General features: G+C 47.5%; 1 protein-coding gene across 1 annotated transcript; it reads right to left on the bottom strand.

The window, feature by feature from the left end:
• Positions 1-631: 631 nt before the first annotated feature.
• On the bottom strand, positions 632-9,811 carry LOC125162371 (ral guanine nucleotide dissociation stimulator-like). Its single transcript, XM_047853292.1, has 13 exons — positions 9,725-9,811; positions 9,155-9,262; positions 7,511-7,698; positions 5,973-6,166; positions 5,448-5,824; positions 4,442-4,657; positions 3,957-4,060; positions 3,385-3,454; positions 2,695-2,763; positions 2,182-2,256; positions 1,567-1,599; positions 1,092-1,213; positions 632-887 (listed from the first exon to the last, which is right to left on the bottom strand). Exons 3-13 carry the CDS (start codon positions 7,663-7,665, stop codon positions 851-853), a joined length of 1,452 nt encoding a protein of 483 aa, XP_047709248.1. The 5' UTR covers positions 7,666-7,698; positions 9,155-9,262; positions 9,725-9,811; the 3' UTR covers positions 632-850.
• Between the last annotated feature and the right edge of the window lie 302 nt (positions 9,812-10,113).

The raw sequence follows: 10,113 nt of genomic DNA, 5'->3' as shown, positions 1-10,113 counted from the left end.
CCCTGGAGGATTTAAATCTAGGTAAAGTGTTAACATGGAGCGCCTAGAGGAAGAATGATAATGGAAAGTCCTGCCTGCCCTTAGTCAATTTGCAAATTACCTTCTCCTGTCCTTATCCTTTCCACATGTAGGGTTTGACCTCTTTACATGTTTTTTGCTAATGCAACTCCAGAGTTTGAACTAGAAAACTTAGTTTCAAATATTTGGTAAAAAAAAAAACCCTCCAAAACAAAAAACAACACCTCAATAAAAGAAGCAGGAAACAAACCTTTTCCTTTAAAGTGTAGAAAGCAGCCACTGTCCTGGGGCAGGTAGTAGTCCTGGAAATTGTTACACTTAAGGACATCCAATTTCAATGGTTGCTGCCATTCCTGTGAAAGTAACTTCAACCTCTAAATCTCAGTAATTCTGAGGGGCTGTCTCTTCTTTTTACCCAAATTCATTATACTGAAATTAACCTGTTCTCTGAGTAAGAGGAATTTGGGAGGAGGGCTGGCTCTTCTCCTTCCTCCCACATACAATAGCTGATGACTCTGCAAGATTTCTTAGTTCAAGAAAGAATATGAGAGTCTGTACACCATTTAAATTGCTGTAGGAAGTAATAGAACCAAACCAAACTCTTGGGCTATAAAAGAAGGCTTTAATATAATAATATTCAAATCTAGCTTTTACTATTTAAGATAAATATTGCCACTCCAAGTAGGTAAATAGATGGGAGGAAGAAGTGTCAAGGAGATGGGGTTCATCACAGCAAGTGTCCAAGCTGCTGAGGAAAGGTTGCACTATCACTGGACTCAGTCCTGAGCTTGATTGTGGCCAATTCTTCTTGTTCTTGAGTTTCACTGGTCAGCTAGGATTGGGGCTCCAGCTGGCAGGACAGGATGTAGCTAAAGAGAGAATGACACCTGTGAGTCGACCAGGAGCTACAATTCAGGTGTCTCTCCCAGGGTTTTCCCAGTAGCTAGAGTCTGATGTTCCAGTGATCACAAGGAAACAAGGCTTGAGGCTGCCCAGGGAGCCATGGATGCAGGATCCCTAGAGTGGCCACCAGAAAGAGTCCACGCCTTTGCCTAGCTCCTGATGGGCCTCACCTCTCATCCTCACTGAGTCGCTCCACAGCCTGGAACCAGGCTCTAAACTCCTCCTTCGGTTCTAGAGTGTAGTTATCTGCAGCCACCTGGAGGAGCATGATCTCTTTCATCACTTTGTATTCCTAGGCCAAGAGAAGAACAGGATGCACACAGAGCCTGGGTGGGTTGAGCAGTGGGATAGGGGACCAGTCCTAGGTCTTTGCACACGTGGCAGCCTTCCTTCCCTGAAAATTCATCCAGTCTCAACCTGTTCTCAGAGGTGAGTATAAATAGCCCCTCCTCCTGCAGGAAGTTATCCCTGATGCCACTCCCCTGACTTCACTTACCAGATGGATGGGTCTTACACTTTTTCATTATCAAACTATTCCAGTAAATGTGTGATGGAGGGGATGCAGCCAAGAAATATTCTTCCCAGGGCCATCTCTGGTATCCACTCCCCTACACTTCCCTAATAGGAAGTGCCACAAGTGCTCACCTTAGTTTTTTTCTTATGGTTGATCTCATCTCCCTAGAAAGCAAATAGCCAAAGTCCATCAGAAAGAGCCCCTTGTTATTGCTTGTTCCTTATACCCATCCTTTCTCATGTTGTTCTCGTGCCAGGACACATGAGAAGACTGTCCATACACAGATAACAGGACTGGGATATAAGCCAGGCTCTGGGGTCCAGAGAAAGGACGACATGGGGTAGACAGTCAAGCACCTTATAGCACAACCCTCTCTGATGACAGAAGGGGAGGCTGAAACCTCTGGGGGGAGGGGGCTGTTAGGCTATGTAAGTGCTTGCCGATGTGGAGGTGCCTGACTTTGCTCTCCCCCCATAAGCAGCCTGAGAGGGAGAGGCTGAGGTCAACTCAGACAAACTTCATGCAGCTTTGCATTCAGACAGTCTTGGGCACCAGGACCAGTGTCATAAGTGCAAACTCCCTTCACTCATCATTGAGATGAGAAACTCTAGCTCACAGGGGTAGCTGTGAAGCTCTCATGAGGGGAGGTTTGCCAAGTCCTGAGGTCTCAGGACTCATTACAGGGGTTCTCCACTCCCAAACCTCAGGATTCTGGGCCCTCCTACACAATCTAGAGGTTCACTCACCTTCAGATAGTCCTTCATTGCAGTGTCCAGCATCACCATGTCAGTGAGGAAAGTGCCAAGGAAGGGGACAACACCCTGTGTCATTGGGGTAGGGGTGGGATGAGTCCCTGCTCTCAGGTGCACACAGGGACCCTCCCTTGAAAATGCTTTAGCCTCCTGGTCCACCCCAGGTTCTCACATGGAGCAGCCTAGGATCCCTAGCAGCCGCCTCTCAATTCCCCCTTACCCTCACCCTCCAAGGATATCAGACTTCTCCTAATCACCACTAGGGCCTGCTTTTAGAAAATCAAATTGTATGTAGTCCTAGGCCCCTCCCCACCCACAAATCCATTCTGCATCCAGCTGGATAGACCCTCCTCCTAGTCACTTTAAAATAAGAGTTTTGGAAGCTGTGGCAACAAGAGGAGGAGCTGGAGTAGAAAGGTCCACCTGTCTTGATATGGAGGCCTCCAGCTGTCAGAGAGGAGCCCTTCTCCTCTCACTCTGGAGGCTCTATTCCCCAGGAACACCCACCTTCTTCTGCAGCCTTTTCTGGGCTCTCTGGAGGCTCATCACCAGGGTGGCCCATTTAGATGGCCGCTCCTGCAGGGTCAAGGACAAGTTCATTGAGACCATAATATCCTCAGTCCACTCCCCCCGCCCCCACCATCTTTGACTTGAGACCCTGGACATCTGACCCAAGTCAGCTGGTACCAATGCTACATTATCCTTAAGCATGCTGTGAGTGATTCTAGCACAATCTCAGCTCCAACATTCACTCCATGTGTGACCTTGAACTTGCAGCCTGGCCTTCCTGAGCTTGTTTTCTCATTGAGAAAAGTGAGAACACCACCTACGTCACATGGTCTTCTGAGGACTCAGTGTCCTATTACTATCATTATTGTTTCCCTCCATCCATCCCAACCCCACTACTGAGCAGAGGGCTGTCCTCTGGGCTCTCAAGCTGTATACAGCTCCCCATCTGGACTAGCTGTTAATATGGAGAGACAGGGTGTCTATAGCATCTGGTTGAACAGCACCTACTTGCTCCACGCCCAATGGAATCTTCACCCCAAACTGTAACCATATTCATACCAAAGGCTTCGCCTCCCCAAGGAATGCTTCATGTCATTCCCCTACACAGCAGTCTTTCTTCATCCACTCAAGACCCTGTTCCCTCAGGCCCCACCCTCTCTCTTCCCAAACCTCCTCCTCCCATGATACCTTCAGAAGCAGTTCCCTTCTCTGTGGGTTATCTTCAGTGCACAGCTTTTTAAATTTTTGAAAGCTCTTCCTGAATAGAGGAAAAGAAGGCAGAAAAAATTATAGGAATAATGTGGCTTGAATGTAAGTCCCTCTTATTTGAGTACTCCAAAAAGTCAAACTCCCAGTATTAGGGTTTTCTCTGGATTCCTCTGAGAACTAAGGTGTTTGTAGGCCATGGAGGGAGCTCTCACGTGGGTCATCCAGTGCCACCATTTCCATATTAATTGAGCAACTCCGTTTCAGTCAGTTGTGGTTTCAATTGGGCAGAGAGTTTTGTTGCTGTAAAGTAAGCACTTGATAATATTTAATTTGGGTCAACTCAGTGCGTGATATTTAAGAAAAACTATTTCTATAGCTGGAGTCAGGGTGGACTATTCTCCAGGGTGAGTTATAGACCTGTACACCAGCCCAGGTTCTATTGCCAGGGTTTGCTGCCTCCCAGGAGGGTCCCAGTTACTGAGGGGGAAAAGATGTGCATATGGGAAATCCCTCATCCACCCTGATCCTTCTATGGAGAGAGGCATACTCACCTGGAAACTTTCTCCCATGTCTTCTTCAGACGGTAAATTGAGGCACTCTGCAGAGCAGAGAGGATGGCATGCAGTGAAGAGTAGTTCCGCATGATTTGACAGGCCTGGGGAGGGAAGAGAATGAGTGGTCATGTGGGTAGCAGGAGTCCTATTTGCTCTAAAGTATCAGCCTCCCTCAGTTTAAAATTTCCCTCCAAGATGACAGATATCCAGGTGCCTGCAGAAGGGCACATATAAGACCCAAAGAGTAACACTGCTGGGGAGAGGGAAGATTTTAGCTCATTCCAAGGAAGGAGCCAGGTAGGAACTGAGCGTTCCACCATTGGGACATGCAAGTAAAGGTCAGCATGTCCCTGGAGGGAAGAGCCTAGGGACTGTGCCGACCCTAAGGCTTAGACTAGGGACTCCAACCCTGAGAATTGATAAAGGAAATATCAGTTTCCAAGGCTCAGAAGAGTGACTCATCTTGGCCTCCCATAAAATACCTTGGCCACCTTTATCCAGTGCTCCACCACCATGGCCCTGTCCTGGGCTATCATTCTTGGATTTCCAAGGCAGGTGGTGATGACACAGTTGACCACACTGTTAAATTGGGTGACGGTAGCACAGACTGTGGGTGCCAGGTGCTCATTACCAGGCTTATTCCGCTTGGACCAGATGGAGCCCAGGCACTGATGAGGCAGCACCTTCTTGAACAGCTCCTAGAGAATGGGGTGGGGAGGGGAGGGGTGTTCAGCCAGCCATTTCACATTCAGGATTAATGTTCTAGGTAGGAGGTTACCAGGTCAGAGCTTTAGTTCCTGAAGCTGAGAATGTGGCCTGAGCCTGATTGGAATCCCTGGATCTCATTCCATTCTATTTTCACTGAGGGAGTCAAGTACAGGAAGACCTAGGAGTGAATACTGACAGGGAAGGAAGGAGAGAATTTGGACCCTGGTCATCCTTGCTAACCCCAGCCTCTAGATGACAGTTCAATGTGACTCCTCACAAGGGGGCCTTTTCCACTCCACCTGTTTTTCCCTTTGGTCCTACTCTCCTTTCGATGCACATTCCCCCATGACAGTTACAACCACAGGTTTCTCTGTTTCCCCTTGTAGTTATGTACATGTCAGATGCCTAATAAGTGCACAGGGTGTTAAACCTCCAAGGAAGATGGGTGGGTGACCCATGGACTTGGCTGCACCCAGTGAGCTGTCTTCCTCCACCTGAAGGACCAGGGCCTACCCATTTTTCTAGCTGTTCTAAGCTCATTTAATCTACACAGTAACTCTGCATCAATTCTTATCAGTGCCTATCTCTACAGTTTGCAGCTGGACAGTGAAAGCTTGATTTAAGGACCTTGGCAGGGTAACATGGTTGATAAGTGGTCGAGCTGAAATTTGGACCCGGACTATAGTAGTCCACATCAGGGAAAGGCAGGTCTGGGTTAGCTGACGGCAAAAATGTAGAAAGTGCCCTGCCCTGTCCTGCCCTGAGAGCCCAGCTTCTTACCGCATCTATGTACGTTAGCTGCTCTGCCACCAGCTTGGGAGGGAAGTCCATGAGGCTGGGCTTCTCCTCATTCAGCTGGTTCTTTGGGGTTACATGCCAGTGGCAGGAAGGCTCTGGCGCTGGAGTTGGCTCTGTCTCTATTTTTAGAGCTGGAGTTAAAATTCTAAGTAAAGCTGATGATTGAGCTGATTGCAGCTGTGGACCTGGCACATATGCTGAAGAATATGTTAACACTTGTTCCAGTTCTGGAACAGCTGATGGAGGTGATGCTGGCTCTGACACTTGAGATGATGGTTGAAACATAACTGGTGCTGTCTCTAGTTCCATAGTAGACTCCTTTTCTGGCTCTGCAACTGGAAGGAGCCTTGGGGCTGGCACTGGATCAGGATAAAGAGAAAGGTTCATCCACATAACTGACTTTCCAGGTGCCTTCCCAAAAACAGGACAGGTACCATTGCTTTCAAAACAATATTCAGCCCATGAACCCCACCCCAGTTAGTCTTCCCAGATTTTAATCCCCTTTACCATCTGACTCTGCCTCAGTGGGCTCCAGAGTTTCCTGATGCACCAGGATAAGGGCGGTGTGGTTCTTCAGGTCCCAGTCATGCAGCTTCATATCCACATAGGCTGTCTTTACTTTGAAACTGGTAAAATTCAGAGACTGCCAGGTATCCTGCAATTTCTGGTCAGGCCATGTAGTCAAGATGGGAGAGAGGGTGCTGGGAAGAGTCATGTGTGGAGAAGCATCAGAGGCCTGGCCTTTTATTCCACACTGTACTCCCACAGCATCATTATTTCTCTATGGATCCCAGAGGATGGCCCAGCCCACTTCCAACCCCGCCTTTGCAGTGGAAGGCCTAGTCATCCAGAAAACCTGTGTGAGTCTGGTTTTTTCACTGATACTCTTCTCACCACGGCCTTGGGCATAGTCAACGCCATCCTCAGTACAGACCAGTAATAGGGCTTACGTTTGAGGCCGATTTATGAGCAGTCTTCTCACTACACCTTCTGTTCTTGGCCCTAGTTGCTGTGGTTAGCAGAGGTAGATATGGAGAGAAGCAGGCAGAGCCAGATGGAACAGTGGAAGGGATGGGTCTCTTGGGCACCAACTGAACCCAGACTGTGCTCTGCTTCCCAGAAGTTTTGGGGCCCCATCCACAGCTCTCTTTGACTCATTTGTTTCTTCACAGGAAGCCCCCAAACATAAGCCCTCCTATGGAAATCAAGAGATCTGTGAGTTCCATGGTTCTGGAAGTCCTCCTCCAGCCACAACCCCTATAGTCTCTTATGCTGCTCTGTGGATGCAGGAGGCCCTCCTTCTGAACCTGAAGACCCACTCATGTTTACTTGGTCTTGTAGTCTGTCATAATGGTCAAATAAGGGACAATCCTTTCATACCCAGAGGACGCCATGAAAATGTCACATATAATGAACCAAGGACATGAGTGGTTATGATGTGTACAGTGATTGCCTACCCTCTGACTAGAATTGACACCAAGGCATTGTGTCTACTTTATTCACTGAATTATCTTAGTGACTAGAAAAGTGCCTGCATTACTAGGTGATTAACATATATTGTGGATTGAATTAACCCAACCAGTACTTTTCAGATAACTGGGTGGGCCATGGGTGCCTCTGCCTGTCCCCCAGCAAGCCCTAGTCTGGCCATATAAAGGAAAAATACCAAGCCCAGCTAGATAGAATCTCAGAAGTCCTTTGCAAACAGGACAACTTCTGCTTTCCATGTGCTTTTCTAAATTCAGAAGTGCCACAGGCCTGTGAGGGTTGAGGTTGAGAGCTTCTTCACTGGAGAGAGAGAGAACTATTAAACCTAAAGATACTCAGCATGTCCAGCAGCCCTTTCTACAGAGCCAGGCACCAGATAAGCCCATGCCATGTTTTCTCCCATAATTTCCTACAGTTAACACGGTGAGGTTCATCCTCTTACCACCCCACTTCCAGAAGAGGAAAGTGAAGCTCATAGAGGTGCAGTAACATTCCCAAGATACACAAGTAGTAAATGGGAGGCTCACCCCTGTGCTGTGTATGAGGCAGGCACTCACCTTTTGAACTGCTGTCCCAGGACTAATTGGGCCATGGGGAACACCTGGTATATGCAGAAAATGGTTGTGATGTTTGAGGTGTTTCTATCCTGGAAAGGTGATTGTAGCAGGGACTGTAAACAATTTTCCATTGTGCCTTCCTTGAGCTTCAGCATTGTACAGGCCTCATCCAGGGACAGGGTTGATTCCTTTTAACACCGGGTAGACAAGGAGGGGCATGTAGTCAGCTTCAATGCCATGAACTACCAGGAAGATCAGGGTCTGGTTCTCAGACCAGAGACCCCCATCCCTTTGGGAACTTGTGAAAGAGAAGGGACTTGAGTGCCCACACAGAATAAGGTTCTAGGCTTAAAATTGCAATTGGTTTTAGGGGGGAAATGATAAACCATTGGTAACTTCCAGGCATTCTCTTAGCTGAGCAACAATAGCACTTCTTTTAATAGCCTATATTAAGAGCATTATGCCAGTGAGTCATCAGCAAACACCCCTACTGTAGATATGAGAACACAGAGGGTTAGAATTTCAAATGCTGCTCAAGATCACATAGGTTAGTCCTGAGAATTGTCAAAAGCATGGGCTGCATTTCCTCTAAGCTAATGAGGCTTGGTCTGTTCCTGATAGGGAGAAAGTTTCTGGGGGAAACCACCTTCTTCAGCAGCCCCCAGGGAGCCAGTCAATTGTAGTCTGGGTTCCGGGCTTACCCTGATCATCTCTGGGTCCCGAGAAAGGACATGAATCTGGACCTGTTCTGACCCTATACCAGCACTTGTTGTTGCTGGACTGATGCACCTGCTGCTTGTCAAGGGAGATGGAGTTTAATCCTTAGAGCAGCTCATCAAAGATTTCCTGGGTGAAACTCTTAAAAGACAGAGGCAGGTATCTCAGCCAGGAGGCATCAAAGTCCTTCCACCCAATTTGTGCTTCCATGTTATGGCAGATCTAGCAACCTAAAACATTCTTTTAGGACACTTAAGATTTTCCCTGCATCACTGTTGAAATGAAAACAGAATTGAATCCTGTCAAGTTCCAACAGACTTGAAAGGCTGAAACAGTGGCACACAACCTCCTTTATGGAATATTATGAAGACATATAAGAACACAGCTCATGACTTGGTGGGCCTACAATAATTTAATGTGTTCTGAGAGACAGGACATTACAGAAACATATAGAATGGCTTCATCCCACCCTTAATTTTGTGTTAAATCACCCTGTTTTGTGTGATGATATGTAAGGGCTTGGAGACGTTCTGCAAGGACAGTGGAGCTGAGTGCTACCCAGGATATCTGGGGCAAGTAGGTAAAATAATAAAACAGCAGTAAAATGCAAAGATACTCATGGCCTCATGAAAAGTAAAAAAAATAAATAAAATAAATAAAAATGATTAATTAAAAACATTAAATGTTCTCTATCAAAATATAAAAAATAAAATACATACACAATACATGCATTCTCTACCATTCCAACATATGTAAAGAGTGTCCTCCTACCTTACCACATAGCTGGTGGCAGAGGTTTGGCTATTCAGATTATTTTGTGGTTGGGCCTGTGGGACACTCATGTGGAAATATGATGTGAGGGCCTCAGGTTTGGCCCCATATTTATGTGCAGGCCCTGGGTGTGAAAAACCCTCTTCCCATTCTTACCTCAGAGCAGCGCTGATTCTTGGTATCCTTCTGCACCTGACACTTATCTAGGGCGCTGCAGTAGTTGAAGCCATGGACCAGCTCCTCAAAGATATCCTGGGTGAAGCTCTGCAAGTACAGTGCCCCGTAGTCGGGCCAAGAGACCTTAGGGTCCTCCCTGGACATTGCCGCAAGGGGACACCCCCATTAGAAATTGTGTTCTCTACAGTACAGGCTAAGAGGGGAAGCTGTAAAGACACCCAGCAAGGAGGAAACCAGAAGAAACTCTAGGGCTCATAATTAACATATAGGTAGTTGAACTTGGTCCCCAGAAATCATCTTCTCCTGCCTGCCAAGACCTGGGGTATGAACATGAGAGATGTGCTAGGCTTTCAACACCTGACATCTTGCTTCTGCTCATGAAGGGCATAGCCCTCGTCCTCTGTCCCCTCCGCCCCCCCTCTCTCCCTCTCTCTGTCTCTCTCACACATACACACACAATGAGGGGCAAGAGGTGTGGGCCTGCTCTGGGCAGGATCAGAGTTGAGGCATGCTCTGTCCAGTGGGCTGCCCTGAGCTGCCTTGTGTTACCTGTGAGCGCCTCCTGCCAAATGACCAACAGCTTCGGAGATGAGGGCTGAGCTGATGTCTACAGTGACATAAAGGTTTCTCACTCTGGGCTTTCTTTTTTTTTTTTTTTTTTTTTTTTTAATTTTTTTTTTTTTTCAACGTTTATTTATTTTTGGGACAGAGAGAGACAGAGCATGAACGGGGGAGGGGCAGAGAGAGAGGGAGACACAGAATCGGAAACAGGCTCCAGGCTCTGAGCCATCAGCCCAGAGCCTGATGCGGGGCTCGAACTCCCGGACCGCGAGATCGTGACCTGGCTGAAGTCGGACGCTTAACCGACTGCACCACCCAGGCGCCCCACTCTGGGCTTTCTTAAGCCCACATATCCTGAAAATGGGGATACAGCAACA

The sequence above is a fragment of the Prionailurus viverrinus genome, chromosome A3 (assembly GCF_022837055.1).
Source record: "Prionailurus viverrinus isolate Anna chromosome A3, UM_Priviv_1.0, whole genome shotgun sequence".
In the NCBI taxonomy this organism is placed as follows: Eukaryota; Metazoa; Chordata; class Mammalia; order Carnivora; family Felidae; genus Prionailurus; species Prionailurus viverrinus.
The sequence above is the reverse complement of the archived record's forward strand: the minus strand, read 5'-3'. Positions and strand labels throughout refer to the sequence as shown.